Consider the following 21,193-nt stretch of genomic DNA (forward strand, 5'->3'; position numbering starts at 1 on the left):
ATGAATCATGATGTTAGGAGCGATGACAAGATTCAAACCTTAAGTGAAAGAGTCGAGGTTTTTGCAAGTGAGGTTGCTTCTCTGAGAGTTCAGCCTCCACCATTTCGAGGTCGAAGAAGAGATAAACACGAAGTTTTAATGGAAATGGTCGTTGCACCTTTACGCCACGAAATATGGGAACAACGGAGGGTACACAAATATGCAACTGTTGCCAACAGGTAGGACACATTGTAAGACAGTGTATTGAACAATATGACCAAGCGCAACTTTTAAAATAAACCGGGTCCCTTTCAGACAGGCCAAAGGGGCCCCAAAATCTCAAGCAAATTTTGCAAGAACTTTATTTGGAAATATAATCGATGCCAATGATTATTACAGTTATCAACAATACATAGTAACTACTTCTGCAAAGGTCAGGAACTCTAAAGAACTATTTATTCCCCAGACACTGTTGGGTCATAAAGCCATTTTATATCTTGATACAGACGATGAAGTGTCATTAGTGAGTAAAATAACAACTGCGTTTGAACAAAGCCTAGTAAGACGCAATAATTAGAATGGATATAACTTTGCACTATGAGTACCAGACTATCCAATCTACTGGAACATATAATTATGTGTCATTACTATGGCGGAAACAAAACCTAAATAATCCTGGCGTGTGAAGTAAATAAAAATAGTTGAAATACCGGGACCTTCACAAATGCTATTCCAGGTAAATGTTGACAGTTATGAATGATTGAGCCAACACAAGACATTATATATAGATACAGCATAGTGCCAGCCATAATTCTAAGTTTAATACAAACGTGAATGAGACTAATATATCCAAGTCCGAAACCAGTGAAACCCTAACAGCCTGACAATAGTCTCATTTGAGTAAATAGCTCAAATATTTGGAAACAAATGAGAGTGGCCACTGTGTGATGGAAACATTCAGAATCAAACTGATGAACCTATTGACCAGAACTTTGATACTGACTGGAACAAATACTAATAGTCTCTTGAACAACATGTCAGAATATGCAAACCTCTTTACTCTTACGGTGATATGTTTGAAAACTCTGATGAAGATTGCGGAAGAAAAGGAATGGCGGAACATAGTATAGCCGCATGGAATAATCCTCCAATTAAACAGGGACCGTACAAGTTTCCTTTCTATGAAAGAGAACATATTAGAAATTACGTGCAAGATGCGTTAAATAAGGATGTAGTATGACTTTGAACAAATTCCTAGGCATGTCCTATCATACTAGTCAAAAAGCCAGATAAAAAATATTGTTTCGTGATTGACCATCGTCGTCTGGATTCCGTATTCAAAATGGATGGATATCTCCCCCAAAAATAGAAGAAATTCTAGAATCTTTCAGCAACTACCAGTACTTTACATGGATAGATTGTTTGTCTGGAAACCATCAATTACCAATTAGAGAACATGTTAACGGGAAAACTGCATTTGTTTGCAGCTTATATGAGTTTAGCACAGTGATATTTGGTCATTGCAATGCTCACAGAGTTAACGGATCTACGAAAAACATGAATTTGGTGGACATTTGTTGTAGTACATTGCTGATATTATAATCTTTACTTCCAGCTCTGATGATCAACCGCTTCACTTACAAAAAGTGTTGGAGAGACAACGAAAAGCAAATTTCAAATTAAAACTGGCCAAATATACATTCATCAAATAAGATGTCCATTTTATAAGATATGTTGTAAATAATGATGGGATTAAAGTTTCTGATGATAAAATAAATGCCATGCTGGAGTTTACACCCGTAAATAAACCGACCTTACATGTATTTCCTGCTCTTGCCTCGCATTGCCGAAATGTTGTGAAAGGGTTCGCAAATATAGCACAACCACTGATATGGATTTTGAAAAATGATGTACCATGAGTGTGAAATGATGACTGTGAACCGGATTTAACAGTCTTAAAAATAAACTGACCATAGCTCAACCATTCGTTTATCCGGACTTCTCCAGACCATTCACCCTGTATTGTGACGTTCTGGATTTACTTCGGGAGTTGGTTGGGTCTAAAGGGATAAAAATAGTATCAAAAGTTCAATAGCCTATGCTAGCGGGCAATTAAAGACAAGTGACCAAATTACTCTGTAATTGAACGAGAAACACTTGCAGTTGTGGGTGGGGTGTAAAACCGATTAGACAATACATGTTCAGTCAGAAAGTCAAGATTATCTCAGATTCTCAGATCACAATCCATTAAAATGGCTTATGTGAATGAAAATTTCAGAGTGATAGGCTAGTCAAATGACAAACAGTACAGGTCTGGAATATCTCCAGGAAAGGAACTGGGCGTAGTCGGTCGACGGTGGCGATTTGATCAGAGATGACAGAAGGTACAGACGAACACATTACAAGACATTAAACCAGGCTTTCAGCTTGAATTAAAGAAAAACGCAAATTAAAATCCCATACTGAGTTTTTTGCTTCTCAAAACTTTAAAAGAGAAAAGAATAAATGCTCGAAAGTTGGCTGTCATGGCTCCTGATTACGAATTAATAATTGGTGAGTTATATCACATGATCGCCAGGGTAAAACGGAAGGCAGTAACATGTAAATAAACGAGTGATATTACGCTCATTAATTGACGAAGAAACGCACTTGTACAATCATGACGTACACACAGGACATCTTAGATTCAATAAAATATTCCAAAAGTTGCAATATAGGTTCTCTTTGGTGAGTATCTCTAAGACTAAGAGCATAAACTTGTGGGTCAAATAACATATATACCGTGCCAGTAGCAAACACCCAAAGGAAGCCAGCTCAATTACACCCAATAACCGCGGGTGGGCCGTTCGACAGTGTTGCCATGAGAATTTTAGACCCGTGAACGCCGAGTGATCAGGTCAACATATATATGGTTTTCAGAGACTATTTGACGAATTATACAGAGGCATTTGCCATAAAGAATACTGATGTAAACATTACCGTTAGAGTTTTTGTTGAAGATATAGTGTGTCGCATTGGGGCCAGCCGGTGCCTTCTATCGAACCGTGGTAAAACTTGTACCTAATTTTAAATCACACATCTGTGTCACAAACAACATTGGCTATGAATGTATTAATTGACTGTGCTTGATGTTACGTTAATTAGCAATATTGTACATGTAAAGATGTATAGGTAACTGCATGATTGTTTTTAACTGAACATGTATGCATCCTGTTACTGGTCGTTTATGCATTACTGATTTGAGTCATACTGTCGAAAGTGTAAATATAATTTTGTCTGGAAAAGAATCAAATACGTTTATCGTGACGGAATTGTATAAATTCTTTTATTTATTAAATACTTGTACTCGGGTTTCGTTTTTTGTGTACAACGATACCCGAGGGTGATTTATGTATATGGAGTTGTATTTCGAAAGAATGAGTTCGTTTCATCCTATGCCGCACGTTTGCGACTTAGCAAGGAATTTATATTAGTAATATAAAGCTACATTTTTAAGAAATGTTTAGCACAGTATGATTCGTATCGAGCAGGGTTAGGTTTACTTCTAAACCTGTTGTTTGGTAATTATTGTGCCGATAATGTAATCTGTATAACGTACCGTGCATAACGCCATTAGGTTTTACCTTATATGCCCGTGTCATGTATAGTACACGGTATTGGATATATGTTCAGCTGTTCGGAGTGTGTATAGCTGTGTAGAGGTGTCTAGAGTGTTTGGAGTGGTTAGAGTGTCTAGAGTGACCAGAGTGATCCGAGCGTTCAAAGTTATTGGAGTGATCGAGGTCTACGTGGTGCTAGCTGTAAAGCCAACCACAGGAATTAAGCGTAGCAGCTATGAAGCTGAACTGCAGCAGCCGTGGAGATGAAATAAAGTGTGTTGATGACGGAGTGTATCTCCTTACATATAATCTTTTAGCTGTGGGTTAATTCTGGGGTTCGTAAAACCCATTGTATCTTTCAGGACTGTAAAGATAAGTTGTATATATGTTCCTTCTTGTTTGCATAATTTCACTATCTGAGTGAATTCATTTTGCTACATGAGTAAAATTCTACATTGTTTACTAGTTGAGTAAACTATATCCATCATTCATTGTGAAATCACTGAACTATTCACCCCTTGTCTTTGTCTTTTGTAAAGTAATTTATTTGTATTTTTCATTATTAAGTCTGTGCGTTCTTATGTTAATTAATCCAATATTTAGATTATATATACAAGCACATATTCATAATTAATTGCCCATTCAAGTCATTCATTATTAAAAATTGTATTTAAATCATCGTCAAAAGTGTTCTGCTGTGAATCCGGAAATCCCACCCCATTATCTTCTAACATTTATATTTATACTGACTAAAGATAGTAATTTTTGTAACGAGGAAAGATGTGCCACTGTGCCCCAGACCCAAATTAATAATGAAGCTAACTGTGGTCACAGTGCCTCAAACTAATGCTAATTATAAAGCCAGTGGGAGCATGATCCGAGACGAGACAGCAGGGTCATACTGATCGGGTTCAGCAGAGTTTGACGATGTAGAAGATAGAAGTCCATACACTAGTGTAATGGCACCCGGTCCTTTCCTTACGAATAATATAATACCACACCCACAAACATCTGAACACCCACCTCGACCCATAAATCCATCACAACTGTGCACCCCTCCATCAAAACCAGAAGGTAGCCTTGTGCATGATGTTGGGTGGACCCAGTGTCGCTTGATTCTAGCAACCATATATTTGATGTACCATTACAAAGTGATTACAAAAGCGGAAGAACTGGAATGTATCCCTATGACGTAATATTTTATCACATCGTGGTTGACACCACAGAAAACATACACAACCCCCGTTTCCGATTCGTGGTCAAGTTGTCCAGGCCAATGGTTCTTTATCCATATATAGAAAAATCAGAGACATCATTGATATAATCAAGGGTAAATGGTAACAGATATGTCCGTTGACATTAATGTTGCCTGAATGACATGAGGCTCAAAATCCGTCATTCGGTTCATCTTACTAGAAATGCATACTATTAAGTATTGTTGGAACTAACCGATATTACAAATTTTAAACGGATAAGCAGCACAAGGGTTTTGACCGCAGCAGATAGTAAGTTTTCTTTTCCTCTAAGACTGGGAAGAATTCATAAATATGATCCGAATTTTAAGAGCTCATGGAATTACAATTTCATTTGTATGGACAGTTCTATTTGCATAAAGTACCCACTCTCCGAAATACATATAGATCTTTTCATAGAAAAAGGTCATATTACAATGCTGCATTCAATATGTTTGCATCGTTCAGTGACATGACTGCAGCAAAGTCTCTTAACACCCCTCCTCCTCCACTAAAAATCTCCCAAACCTATAAATAAATAACAAGACAATACCGGGTGTATATATATAGAGGATTGTTTAAATGCGTGACGTCATAGTGCATTTTCTAGATCTCACACTGGCGACAACAAAAATGTTGCACATCTAGTCATATTTATTAAGAGTCAGGACACTCTTAAACAATGTAATAACACAAGCTCACGTGAGCTTTTTCTACCCACTAATCTTATAAGATAGCAAGTATATATATATATATATATATATATATATATATATATATATATATATATATATATATATATATTAGTCATTTATATCTTTATTATCTGTATTACTATTCATAATTATTGGACTGTTAGAGCTATTTAGTTAATTATGTTAATTCATTCATAAAATTCCATGGTGGAGTGACACTATAGTTAAAGTACATATCACGTGATACAATAAGGGCATGAGTTTCTGAAAAAGCCATTCTAGCCTCATTCCTGATTAGTAAGTTAAAACAGCTGACCTGTTTACGACTGAGATTATGAATGTGTGACTCTCTATTGCCTTTTAGTAATATATATAATATAATTATTACCTGAAGTTAGGTATTCTAGGTAGTAAACACCAGTCTTGGAAGTTTGGCATTGACAGGATTAATTTATTTAATTTAATCATTCGTTGGCATCACAGTGCCTCAAGTGATCAGATTAAATGAAATAATAGCTGTCACAGAAATACTGTGAATTCGCTTAAGGGCCCTTGGATATTTAATAGCTGTTACAGAATTAGTGAGAATTGATTTAAAGATATTTTGTGATTATATCATAGTGATTCTTCTGTTCTGTTAATACCTCAGTAGGCTATATATATATATATATATATATATATATATATATATATATATATATATATATATATATATATATATATATATTAAAAAGAACACATATATAGACTTACAACATTAAACGACCATAGTAAACAAAACATAAGAAGATTAAAATGGCTCAAGTATCAAAGCACGCTTTTACTCGTGCACATCCTTTGAATTCACTAAAAAAAATGTCTGGCTTAAATGAAGACATAAAACAACAACCTGCACACAAAAAACCCCAACTGAAATGTAGAAAAGCTACAAACCAAATTAAAACCTTAATCAGAAAGCTATTTAGGATAATTGACTTAAAAAGAGGGTATGGCAACGTACGACAACAGTGTACTCAGATCAGCATAAAGGTAAATTGAATAAGATTAAAATTTCATTTGCCACTTGTATAATACAACCGGTTTAAGATATTATCATAGACTCTGTGCGAACACACGATTCTAAAAATACACTTAATTTATCTATCCCTCCTGTATATATCCTTGACAGTGCTATTCCCTAACCCCATCTAAGGTCAAAAGGATCTTTACTGTTATCACTGAAACCCATACAAATGTCTTTACCTGATGACTAGGGACAAGCCAGCTGTTGATATTATTAGATAATTTCCCCCTAGGTCTGGCGTCATTTGACTAGCACTAACCTCATTTTAAACAAATCAGTTAACATGCAATCTTTAGAAAATATTTCAAATGTGATCAAAGTTACCTAACTACACTTTTAAATAGACCCATCAGGTCTCACTGATAAACTCTTATCACGTCCAAAAAAACCTAACAACACATCATCAGTATGTTCCAACGCGTGTCTAAATTCCTTGTTTCAGCATTTATACCACATTACAATTAAGAATATGGCATTAACATGGCCGAGCGATTCGTTCTTTGTTGCTCGTGTGGATTACATGGAATTTCCAAATCTATTTTTTTTAAAATAAATGTTTGTTATGAAACTCGCAGCAACCGAAGATCGGATATCGCGAGAGGTGTCTACTTGCCTCATTATGTATGTTTATACAGTCCAATAACAAGACAAAACAAAACTAGTCCTAGAAGTAAAAACGATGTCGTAGAATTCCTATATTTAGCCCATTTTTTCGACAAAGAGCTAACTTGTTCATTTGTTAAGGACAAAAATTGAGTTTAAGAGTTTTATTGACCCTTGCTATGTATATTTATATTTTTTGTAACTCCTATAACATGATTTAGACTCATTTTTGTACTTTTTATGTCTGACTGCAAATTGTAGTGATTATCATTTTTTGTTGAAATTGTGTACGCGCATAGGGTCTATCTTAAGATATTAAAGAAGGTAAAAATGCATAGGAGATATAAATAGATTCTTACGTATGTGTTGACAGTTACTAATAATAAAATCATTAGTAAATATATACGAGAGTCGTCCTTTTTTCCATTCGACACGTCGATCAGGTAGTATCATAGCAGAATTAAGTAAATGCCTGTTAGATGATTTAGGTCACATTAGTAGGTATTTCTGAATATTAGACTCCGTAGTAAGGTATGTCACGTGAAGTATATTGCGACATATAGTCACAATAGACTCTTCAAGTGTTAATAACGAGGAAACTGAGCAATCAGATTTCATCACTATTTTGGAGTCGTTCCTATTTTGGAGTCGTTCTTATTTCTGGTGTTCTTGTTGTATCATCAAGTCTGCGGATGTACTGTATATTGTATTTAAACATTAGCTGAGAGGAAAACATTCTTTGGAATTGTTCAGTGGAAATAGAAATTGCTCTTTGGACTATAATATTATTTTGGAACTATTTTTAATTATCTGAAGATGTTCTGGACGACGCCATTTTTACAATGTCATGATTCTTGACGGACATTCAAATTTTGGACTTTAATATAACTTTGTCATGATTATTTTGGATTCACTTCCTCTCACATTGTCAGTTATGACTTTAATAATTAAATTATGTGTTACATTTCATAAAACTTGTTTGTTTTGCTCCTTTCTGTTACTTAGTTTATGACATTGAGTCGTAACACCCTTCTTTTCCTTCTTCGTACAGGTAAGAAAAAGTGGCAGTCAAGCAGGTGTATCTGTCCACGTGTGCGTAATTTATACAATTCATCCCCTTTTGTTGCATTAAAGAAACCGGCGCGAAACTTTAGATTCTTTTTATTTATAAATTATTGGCATAAGCTCGTAAATTTATGGAGCCTTGGAAGAGAGAGAGAGAGAGAGAGAGAGAGAGAGGGAGAGGGAGAGAGAGGGAGAGGGAAAGAGAGACACGTCTTGGAGAGGTAGGTTAGATTTTGGGTGTGAGAATGCTGGTAACTTACAACGACTCGAGGACATACAGCCTCTATATCTGGTGTGTATACATATATACACACATAATTTAACACCGGTTGATGATCCCTATCGGTAGGTTAGTGCTATCGTCTGGTACCAATCTAAATAGATCTACATGTACTATTGCTGTCTCTGATAGATTCACAAGAAGCACATATTAGATGTCTATGAAAGACCTTGTCTAGCTTCCAATACAAAATTTGAGGACAGTACGTTACGGTGAACGATGACAGAACCACTGGGCTTGACTTAGCAATAACAAACATGATTATCAGTGTCATCTCTATTATATCTGACAATGAAGTGGCGTGTTGTACGTTTCTTTAATTGTAGTCTGTATTGTATATTGTATACGGGACATACGGTACCTGGACTAAAAGGCAATGATAACGCGCAATTCATTACGGGTATGTGTGGGGATGGTACTCTAACTGCGAAAAAAAATGGATTTCAAAATATGTCCGATTTCTTTTTATTAAGTATCCTTCAATATATAGCGGCGAGTATTGAAATAATAACTTATAATTAAAGTATAATATTTCTTGAACCCTTCTGTACATAGACTGGTAATAATAATAATAATAATAATAATTTAATCATTTTCAGTGAAAAACAGTATGATGATCTCTACAATGAACATAATGAAATATTTTGATATTTCTGGAAATGCTATTCTACCACAACTGGTAATTTAATTTTCTCCATAACTGATAATTTAGTTTTCGAAACAGCTGATAATATGGTTTTATATACCGTATTAATTGTAGGGCATTGAATTTACATCTCTAAACATGATCTTGTTTTTAACAAATAAATGTGACTGCCCCCCCCCCCCCCCCCCCCCGGACGTATCATTAAAGAGATAGAGAACAATTGTCACTGTTGAATAAAATATATTTCATTAGGTGGCTGAAAAAATTAGAGCTTTTCACTAATGACATGAAATGTAGCAATTATTCACTTCGAAGACGCAGATTTTCTTTTTATTTTAGGCTCAAACTATTCTTGTCAGGTCCCCATCATGTCAATTGTTGGAGTGGGGTGCGGTCCTAAATTTAAACAGGGCGCTGACTTTCCTCGAAAGGGCACCAAAGCAAACGTATATGTGTCTATTTACAGATGGTGTACATAATACCCGATGAACGCGCGCAATAATAAAACAATGGTAAAAATTCAAGTGACACGTAACTGGGGCGGGGGCGGGGGGGAGGTAGCGGGGCGAAGGATGGTCTGGAAACCCTGGACCCCCCTCTCCCATCCGGCCCTGCTTGTAATGGGTTCAAGGCAAAATGTACAAAATAAAAGACATTGGCCTAATATTTCCATTCACGGCCGACAAGGGGGAGGGGGAACCGGGGATATATCCCTAGGGTCTGGGCCTGTAAAGGGGCCGAACAACACTTTAATTTTATAAAAGAAAATTTTTATTTGAACAAGAACTGGGAGAGGTCAGGGTGTTTCTTACCCCTGTGATCGCTCTCTACGGCCCTGCTTCCTCTTCATGTAGTCTAGCAAACACATTAGACCGTCTCTTTACATCTTGTTTTCCATAAGCACCCACGTGTCTTCAAATGACCACAATGTAGAACGATACAAACTAAACTACCTAGTGTTCAAGTGTCTCACACAAAACAATATCATTATTTGTCAAAAATACCCGAAAGTGTCACTAACTCACCACTATTATAAACATAATTCATTTTACAAATAAGTGTCCGCTCTATTCCTACAAGTTGCCTATTCAATACGCGGTAGAATCCGCTGTGGAAAAGCGCATGGAATGTGTACACACGCGCGCGCGCGCGCGCGTGTGTATGTGTGTAATTCGGATTTTTAACGTAGATTTAACACTGTTTCAGTCATATCGCTACGATGTCTGTCGTGTGGCAGTTTATAGTGATGTTTTGCACTGGGGCATCATGCCGCAGACATGTAGCATGATGTCTTACCCAGCCACCTTATCCTGGCACCAGGCCAACCAGTCTTAACGCTTACTTCTAATGCTGAGCGCCTAGCGAGGCAGCTGTCAGTACCATTTCTATAAGCCTTTGATATGACTCGGCTTGGGTTCGAACCAGCGACCTCCCACAACCTAGACGAACGCTCTAACCACTAGGTAACCGGAGCGATCCCATTTCCGTGTACTGTTTAAACATGTTAAGCAGCAGTTGTAGGGATACACATTAGTTTGATAGTTCGGTGATTCGTCTCTGGCGGAGTGGACCACATGTGGTGTGTGTGTGTGTGTGTGTGTGTGTGTGTGTGCGATTTTATTTTAGCGGAACAGTCTGTAATTTTGCATAAAGAACTGGCGCTTTAAAAACCATGGGAAAGTTATCTATATATATATATAGAAAGAGGATGAAAATATATAAATAGATATGTTAATAAAGTTCATAATTCAAAAACAGCAGAGGAAACAAATAAAATAGGAAGGAAAGGTAACTGTAAGCACTACGAATATAGAATTCAGGTATAAATTTAACGATGAGAGAGAGAGAGAGAGAGAGAGAGAGAGAAAGGTGATCAATCCCCTCGTGCACGTGACTAGATTCCATGTTCACTAACCGCAGCTTATCCTTAGCTCACTATATCTTGCGTCCATGCATTCTTGCAATTACGTGACCTTGGCTGAATGGGGCTGTTCGCTGCTGTTTGTGGCTCATGTAGGTTACCTGGAATTTCCCATTCTACTTTCATTTTCTTATGGAACTGGTACAGCCAAAACTCTCGTGTAGCTGCTAGATAAGGATAGCTTACATCAATATATGTGTCTGCACATGAGATCATGTACGTTGACTTTATACAATGTCAGATTAAGCTGTTGATGTGAATAAAAGACAGAGATTTTTCCTGGTATCTAATAAGCACAATGCGACGCGTGTAACTAACGCGCGCGGTGAAAAAGTACTAATGTGCCATATAGTAAAATGAAGACAACTGGCGGCGAAAGACCCAGGAAGACGATTCATCCAAATACAGAGAAAGACGATACAAATATGGAACATATTTCTGACAATAAAGTCCAGAATTCACACGCAGAAGAGGATAAAAGACATTTGAAGAAAAGGTAGCTATAAACCATGCCAGCTTTGTGTCAAAGCATATTCTAACTTTACAATAGCTTATAAAGCTAATTCAGTTCCATATTATTTGCAATATGATCTCTCGATCTCTCTCTCGATCTCTCTCTTGGGGGGGGGGGGGGGCTGTAGTTCAATTTATCGAGTCAATTGGAACATACTTGGTCTTTTCTGTCAAGTTGAGAAAGGAAGCACGGATGTAGACTACATCACAGCCATTGACATCAATATCCTGAACTTTCGTTCACAGTGCACAATTTATCGGAAAAATAAGACGGTCAGAATCGGATCATTGTTTGCTTTTTTTGTTGTAACATGTGTGAATCGCTCCGCCGAGGCGAATCACCAAACCATCTAATGTATGTGTACATCTACTTCCGAGTTTATTTCTCACCTGGCGACAATTTTGATTCTACACCTCGAATCAGGTCTTGCTTGCTAGGGGTCGGCACTAGTACTAATATTAGTACCCTTACTAGTACCTCGTGGACAGGATACTAACATGAGCATATACGTGTTAATGGAGCAAGCCGGGTGTGATTCACACCCGGCGCTCTTTTAGCCTAATAATAACACTTTAAACATATTCCTTGCTTATGATCCAATAAATTGAGTAGTCCTATTATTTAATACCGGAAGTATCGAAAATCATTGTAGAAATAGTTATAAAATCTCGTTTACCTTTTTTAGCCGATATTTTCGTTTAGATCGTCCGCCATATTATTTCAAATAATGATTACTTCAGTTCTCAGCCTCGTTTGTTTGTGTGCCATATAAGGACATTGACGCCTTATTTGGAATTGTAAACAAATCGTAGTAAAAATTTGGCGCCGTTTGGGTCAGAAATTCTGCACATTGAAAGTAAATACGGTTTATCGGCAACTTTGAAATTCCACCAAGAAGCGATTATTCGCACTTGATTGATAATAATATAGCGTAGAATATCCAAAATATGGTCTGTCAAGCCTTACGTAGAAAAGGGGTCACGGCGAGAGTCTCGCGTTATCTGTCATGGCTGACAGGATAAGGTTAGAGTAACCATGCCAATTTATTTTATCATGTAAGGACTTCATAAATTCAAAATAAGTCATACTTCTTTCACAACATGATTATACTTATGTTGTTGATTTCTACACTGTTTGTTTTTCTGACTTAGTGATGATTTTTTATTTGCTCCATTACATGATATGGGATCAGTTTGTAGCCTCAACCACAACAAATCAAGTTGAGGCTACGACATCGTAGCTAGGGTCGGCACATGCTTGTTAGTGGTCGGCACATGCTTGTTAAGGGTCGGCACATGCGGATTAAATAAAGTAAAATTCTTATGAGCTTTTTTATGCAGACAGTAAGTGATCTTTAAAGATAACAGATCTCAACGGCATGAAACACATAATTATGATATACAGAACAAAATAAAAACAATATTGATACATTTCACGTAATGGAACGAATGGTGGTGTAACACTTTATACAGACATACACATGTGCATATAGTAACACTGGATAAATATGCTTCTACACATCCATTTATCACGAAATAAGCCACATTTCAAAACAAGCTGAAACTCATTCTCGGACTTATCATCAAACTATTTCTCGGATAAATGAAAACAGAAAGGAAAGCTTAACGGGAGAAACTGCTACGCAAAAAAAGCCTGCACCAAGTTAAAACCAAACTCAGAGAGCTAAATTTCATGACAATTATGCTTTGGGAAATGAATACAAGTATGAGGCTAAAGCTTGGAAAAATGTATATAAATGATATTTCTTTTTTTATAAAAGAAAACCGGTGCTGGGGTGGGGGAGGCAAAGAAAACACAAAATTTTAAACAGATCAGCAAACTTGCAACATAACAGGAATGAAACCACGTGCTTTTAAAATAAATCCAGTTGTCGTTAAGTGCACATTGATATACACGCATGACCTCCATAAACACCGACTTACACATAATCAGGGGGCCCCAAGTAGCCTAGTGGTTTAAAGCGCTCACCGTTACGGATCACTGCCATCTAACCTCTATGTGCGTGGGTTCGAGTCTTGGATATGCGAGAAAGCTTGCCAGTGGCTTCTCGTGGGTTTTCCCGGGTTCTTCCTCCATCATTAATACTGGCCGCCATGTATAGCCTATCTTGTGCTGAAAAATGGCATTAAACCCTACAACAACAACAATAACAAATTATCAGTTTGTTCCTCCTGTACGGGACTATATTCCTGTTTTCTGCATGTATACCAAAATACGGTTAGGTGAACATGTCTCGCATCGCTGCACTCAGGCCAATGGCTGGAAGTTGTCCGAATGGGTTTTCGTCGCTATTTTGGACTCATTCAAGTTGCATGCATTCCTGTTTCACTGTCATTTTTTAAGGTAGTCGCACCAGCTGAAAATCATTTATCGCTGTTCGAGAGGAGACTACATGCAATAATAGGTCTCTTGAAAGGGTACAGATTGTACCTGGACTTAATAATGTGCAAAATGAAACTTTCTATATAACGCGCAGTCGGTGACAATTACAACAATGTACGATATGGAACTCCGAGTTGACAGAATGTGAATAAAACTACATTGACCTTCACGGAAACCTAACACAGGCGGTGGAATCCATGTAGGTACTGTACTCGATAGGAGCGAGAACAGAACTAGTGCTAACAATCACAGGGAGAAAGTTCATCTGAATATATACACGACAAAAGTGTGGAAAATAGATATGATAAAAGAGTTTAGAATTTACAAGCAGCATAGGGAAAAAATGCAAGAAGTAAAGACAGGTGTAAAAATTAAAAACAAGTCAGCTTTGCATTCTTGCGTATGTAACAAGATAACCGGGTGGGATATTTCGGGTTGACAATAGAACACGTTTTGACGACACAGATATATATGGTCTATTGTATTTCGAAATCGTGAGTACGATTCGTCCTATGCCACACGTGCAAGGTGCTTTCGATACGGCAAAACGAAAATTCTAAAGGTATAAATACGTTACTGCATGTAAAGGGTCTTTACAATACTAATGGTTTTGTCAGCAAGCGGCCTGCTTAAAGGATTCGCACAACTTCAGCTGTAGGGCTGTTTTTGAGGGTAGGAATATCCGGGGTGTCCGGTGTTGTCTGAAGGTAGGAATATCCGGGGTGTCCGGTGTTGTCTGAGTGTAGGAATATCCGGGGTGTCTGGTGTTGTCCGAGTGTAGAAACGTCCGTTTGTCCGGAGCGTTTAAGGTGCCGGAGTGTCTAATGTCTAGCGTCCGGAGTGTCTAATGTCAAGAGTGACTAAGGTGACCCAGCTGTAGAGCCGTCAAAGGACCAGGGTGTCCGAAGGGTCTAATATTTGAAGTGTCCGGAGGGTCTAATGTTCCGAGTGATAGTATTCCGAGGGTCCGGAGTCTATAGCAGTTGTGAAATTGATTCGTAGGAGCTGTGGGGCGGATATGGTGCATGGGTAACGGAGTGCATCTCCATACATGTATTTTATTAGCTGTAGGCTAATTTTGGGTTAGTAAGGCCCAGTGTATCATTTGGACTGGAAGGATAGATGGTATATCCGTTCTTGTGTTCAGTGACATAATTTCGCTACCTGAGCGAATACATTTTTTACTATGTGTAAAAAAACTTACATCGTTTACTATTTGAGTGAACTATATTCATCTTTCCATTATTGAATCATTTGTGAAATCATTTATCCCGTGTTTTAGTGTTACTGAACTAATTTATTTGTTGTTTTTTTTCCATCTTTGAAACTGTGCGTTTTTTATGTTAAATAGATCCAATATTTGGATCATAAATACGCACACATCTTCATAATCTACTGCTCATATAAATCACCACATTAAACCATATATATCTGTGTCGTCAAAACGTGTTCTGTTGTCAATCCGAAATATCCCACCCGGTTATCTTGTTACAAATGGTGTCAGAAATGGGATCATTTCGGATATAACAGAGCACTTTATATTTGTATGTTTTTTGGGTGTTTCAGACGCGCTTGACAAAGCACCGAGTTTAGGTAGATACCTAATATTACTTTATTTTTGTATTTAATATATTTGTTGCATTTCATGAAAGAAAATACGGTTTGTGGTAATTACGTATTTTGTATAAAACTGCACTTTAAGGTTGGTCACCACCAAACTTTTGAAATGTCTTCTATGAAAGAACTGGTAGAACTGGGGAAACAGTTTGGTTATGAGGGGGAGTCCCTTAGAAATTTCGTTCGTGAAGAACAAGCCCGGGAGAGGGACCAAAGATTAAAGGAGAGGGAATTAGAAAGGGAAAATGTTGAAAGGGAACAACAAATAGAAAGGGAAAAATTTGAAAGGGAACAACAAATAGAAAGGGAAAAAAGGGAAACCAAGAAGGAAATGATAGAACTAGAGAAACAGGCTGAGAGGGAAAGGATAGAATGGGAAAAGGAAGCAGAGTGGGAGAAGTTAGAAAGGGAAAAACAGGTAAGGTTAGAAACTTTGGAGATGGAAGATAGAAATCGGCAGAAGGAATATCTAAGAAATTCTGAGCTATTGCAAGCTAAAAAAGAGGGGGAACATGATGTTAAACTGAGAGGTCCAAAATTGCCCCCATTTGAAGACGATAAAGATAATATGGATAGTTATCTAAATAGGTTTGAGAGGTATGCTACGGTACAAAAATGGAAGAAAGACGATTGGCCGCTCCATCTTAGCGCGTTATTGGAAAGTAAAGCGTTAGACGTGTATTCGCGTTTATCCAGGGCCGATTCGCTCTATTATCTCGTGTTGAAAGAGGCACTTCTCAAGAAATATGAACTAACTGAGCAAGGGTTTCGCAAGAAGTTTAAGTATAGCAAACCCGAGAGAGGCGAAACATTCACCCAGTTCGTCAGTAGGACTTGCAATTATTTGCAGCGATGGGTGGAATGTGGTAAAGTCGTCAAGACATTTAAGGGTCTTATCGATTTCTTGCTTCGTGACCAATTGTTAACAACTTGTGGCAAGGAGTTATATTTATTCTTGAAGGAAAGGTCCTTCACAAATATACATGAAATGGCCACACAGGCGGATTTGTTCGCCGAAGCTCGGGGAGGTTCACAGAATGTCATCACGCGAGATGTCAAAGGTAGGAATCGGGTCAAAGACAGAAAACCCAGGGGACCTGATAATCCTGGTAGGAGTAACCAGGGGAAGCGGAGTGACACGCAATGTTTCATTTGCAAGGAAGTGGGTCATATCTCCCACTATTGTCCTAAGCGGAAGGGACTGGTCCAGAAAGTCGTGGTAGCCATTAGAGGCAGAAGATCGGTAAATGGAAAACTCAATGTTTCCCAGCAAGTTAAGCTGGAAGCGGTGCGTGAACCGGTGGTGTGTTCAGAGACCAGTCGCGATGTGATCCAATCAATCGGCACGTGTATTTTTCCAGAGGCACGGGTGCCGACCGCAAATGGCACTGTCAACGGACAAGAAGTCACCGTTCTACGAGACACGGGATGCACTACTGTAGTCGTGAAATGGAGCCTAGTCCGCGATGATCAATTGCTTGGGTTTAAATCACCTTGCATGTTACTTGACCAGACAATCGACCACGTTCCAGTTGCAAGGATAATGATAGAAACAACTTTTTTGACCAGGACTGCGGAAGCTTTATGCGTAGCCAACCCGATCTATGAACTGACGATTGGCAAGTTAAGGGTTTTAGACTCCCAACCATAGCAGATTTCCGATTCCCTATCATCCAAAGCAGTGCAAACTAGGGCTCAGGTAAAGGAGGAAAATAAACCTTTGCGTAAGTTAAAAGTACCGGAAGCCATTACTGATATATCCCGCGAAGAATTTCAAAATGAGCAAAAACGTGACGCGTCTTTACGTGCAACCTCTGAGAAAGCATTAACGGGTACCGTGAGAAAGTGTAAGAACGGGGGGTCCTCTAAATTCCTTACTCGAAAGGGTTTAATGTACAGGGAATACTCTACATCGGATAAGAAGTTCTTGCAAGTACTAGTTCCCCAGAAATTCAGGTCATATGTACTAAAGGTCGCGCAAGAGTCGAGTATGGCAGGTCATTTAGGCGTAAAGAAAACAACGGATAGGGTATTAAGAGAATTTTATTGGCCTGGCGTCAATAGCGACATAGCGCGGTTCTGTCGCTCGTGCGACGTTTGCCAGAAGACGATCTCTAAGGGCAGGGTAACTAGAGTACTGTTAGGTCAGATGCCCTTGATAGATACTCCGTTCAAACGAGTAGCCATCGACATTGTAAGACCAATATTACCGCATACAGATCGGAAAAACCGATACATCTTGACACTGGTAGATTACGCTACCAGATATCCAGAAGCCATAGCTTTGCCATCAATTGAAACCGAACGTGTAGCCGACGCGCTCGTAGACATGTTCAGCAGGGTCGGAGTGCCCGAAGAGGTTCTTACGGATTGTGGAGCGCAATTCACCTCAGATCTCATGGCAGAAATTAGTAGGTTGTTTTCCCTTAAACAGTTACGCACAACACCTTACCATCCTATGTGCAATGGATTGGTCGAGAAATTCAACGGGACATTGAAGCAAATGTTGCGGAGGATGTGTGCGGAAAGACCGAAGGATTGGGATAGATGTCTGAACGCCCTTCTGTTCGCATATCGTGAGGTTCCTCAGAAAAGCTTGGGTTTCTCCCCGTTTGAACTATTGTACGGTAGGACAGTTCGTGGTCCTATGCGCATACTTCGTGAACTGTGGTCAGACGAGGTCGCGGACGAAGAAGTTAAGACCACATACCATTACGTAGTTGATTTGCGCGAAAGATTAGATAGTACTTGTCGAATGGCGCAAGACGAACTCGCGAAATCTAGTCGTAGGTACGCCAAGTACTACAACCGAGGAACTCGGAGTAAAAAGTTTGACGTAGGCGATCAAAATGTTGGTGCTTCTCCCAACGAATAACAACAAGCTGCTAGTCCAATGGAAAGGGCCATATGAAGTCAGACAGGTGAAAGGCGAAATGGATTATATCATTGATGTGGAGGGGAAGTCCAAGACATTTCATGCCAATATGCTTAAACTCTACGTAGCGAGACCTGGACCAACGATTGATAAAGGGATTTTGAATGGAGTATGCGTAGCGGTGATAGAGGATAGGTCTGGTGACGAAGCGGAATTCGTCTCCAGCACAGAAATGCCCCTTGAATACCCCATGGATGTAAGTAAAGAAAGTATTGACCAGATAAATGTATGCCCTGATTTATCGGAGGGTCAACGTACACAGATTATGGAGGTTTTGTCCAAATACCCAGATGTGTTCACGGACAGACCAGGCCGTACGGGTCTAATTCGACACGAGATCAAATTGAATACCACTGAGCCTATCAGGATTAAAGGATATCCGATACCCTTTAATGCACGGGAGACAATCAGCGAAGAAGTGATGAAAATGTTAGACCAGGGGGTGATCGAACCTTCAAATTCCCCATACTCGTCCCCCGTGGTGTTAGTCAGAAAGAAAGACGGGACCAACCGGTTTTGCATCGACTTTCGGCAATTAAACAAGATCACCGTATTTGACGCAGAACCAATGCCAGATATGGAAAGTGTATTTTCAAAATTGGCAGGTCATAAATACATTTCCAAATTAGATCTAAGCAAGGGATATTGGCAGATACCCATCGCCGATAATGTCCGCGAGTTGACGGCATTCGCCACTCCAAAAGGACTTTTTCAGTTTAAAGTTATGCCTTTCGGTTTAGTCAATGCCGGTGCGTCGTGCGTTCGTCTCATGCGCAAACTGTTAAACGGAACGGAAAACGTCGACAGCTTCGTAGATGACATCTTTGTTTACACGCATACATGGGATGAACATGTTAAGGTATTACGGGATCTGTTCGATAGACTTCACATTGCAAATCTTTCAGTTAGGCCTACTAAGTGTAGCATAGGGTATTCCAGTCTGGAATGTTTGGGACATCTGGTAAGTGGACTAGGCCGGTTGCAACCTCATCCAGATAAAATAGGAGCAATCAGGGATGCCCCTAGACCAGAGACAAAAAAACAAGTAAGATCTTTCCTTGGTCTAATCGGGTTCTACAGGAAATTAGTCCCCAACTTTTCGGCTATTGCCAGCCCGTTAACGGATTTGACTAGGAAGGGGCAACCGAATAAAGTTTCATGGGGTGTATGCCAGGAAAAAGCGTTTAACGCTCTAAAACACAAACTGGTAAGTGCACCAATTTTAAAGTTGCCGGAAATAGATAAACCTTTTGTACTGTGGACTGATGCATCCGATACGGGCCTTGGGGCTGTTTTGCTACAGGAGCAAGGGGGGATGAAATTGCCCATTGCTTATGCAAGTAGGAAATTGCTCCCTAGAGAGAAAAAGTACTCCGTGATTGAAAAGGAGTGCCTAGGTTTAGTATGGGGAATAGGAAAATTCCATACGTATCTTTTTGGGAGGGAGTTTACCTTGCAAACGGACCATCAGCCGCTTTTATACTTGATTAAAGCAAAGGTCACCAATGCAAGATTGATGCGTTGGGCGTTGTCTCTGCAACCATACAGTTTCCGAATCGAGGCAATTCGAGGGTCAGAAAATGTGGGAGCTGATTTTTTAAGTAGGGTGTAATTAGCAGATCATTTCGTTCAGTTTGCAGATTGGAAGTTTTAATAATGATTCATTGTTCACATTCCGTGATTGTTCTAAAAGTGATACCACTTTTTTTTAGGGGGGAGGTATTGTCACGGAATGGTGTAAATGTTGTTCATTAAATACATGTACCCGAGTTTCGTTTTATTTCGCTGTACAACGATACCCGAGGGTGATTATATATATATGGTCTATTGTATTTCGAAATCGTGAGTACGATTCGTCCTATGCCACACGTGCAAGGTGCTTTCGATACGGCAAAACGAAATGAGTTGAAACAATCATAATTTATGACACTGATTCGGTAAATATCGCAGTCTACTCTCTCTCTCTCTGTAAGTGGAGGCGCTAGTAGTGTAGTGGGGCGATCTAGGGACAATGGAAAATCCAGTCAAAAAGGTGTCGCGGCCCTTTGGGGACAATGGGAATTTAACATGGGAGAATTTAGCGCGGCCGCTGGGGACAATGGGAATTTAACATGGTGGGTCTGTCTAGGGACAATGGAATTGAATATGGTGGGTCTGTCTAGGGACGATGGGAATTGAACAGGGGAGATTTATGTAATATAGACAAGACTTACATTATATATATATATATATATATATATATATATATATATATATATATATATATATATATATATATATATACACACACCATTTTTAAAAAAAAAATTGGGTTGAAAGGGTTAGGCAAGAAAGTCAATTTCTTTTCGAGGGATATGAATAGCACTGAAAAGGGCCTTTGGTTTCTTCTTCTTCTTCTTCTTCTTCTTCTGCTTCTTCTGCTTCTTCTTCTTTTATTTCCTCCACTTCTTCCACCAAGTTCTCACTTTTTCCATCATTCCTTTCTTCTTCTTCTTCTTCTTCTTCTTCTTCTCTGGCATCCAGTCAGGATGGCCCAATACTCTGAACTTTTCCTGGACTTTTATCCAATTCTGATTGAGCCTCTCAAACTCTTCCTTTTTCTTGTTGTTTTCTCCTTCTTTTCTCTCTTTTGTCCAGTTGT

General features: G+C 38.8%; 1 protein-coding gene across 1 annotated transcript in view; it reads left to right on the forward strand.

The window, feature by feature from the left end:
• Positions 1-11,136: 11,136 nt before the first annotated feature.
• Positions 11,137-21,193, forward strand: part of LOC149794440 (uncharacterized) — a 51,573-nt gene continuing 41,516 nt past the window's right edge. Inside the window, exon 1 of the mRNA XM_089968668.1 lies at positions 11,137-11,579. Within this exon, the coding sequence (XP_089824794.1) occupies positions 11,440-11,579 (140 nt within the window). The 5' untranslated portion in view covers positions 11,137-11,439. The remainder of the gene's footprint in view (positions 11,580-21,193) is intronic.

This window comes from Sinohyriopsis cumingii, chromosome 8, assembly GCF_028554795.1.
Source record: "Sinohyriopsis cumingii isolate HCF-2022 chromosome 8, ASM2855479v2, whole genome shotgun sequence".
NCBI lineage: Eukaryota > Metazoa > Mollusca > Bivalvia > Unionida > Unionidae > Sinohyriopsis > Sinohyriopsis cumingii.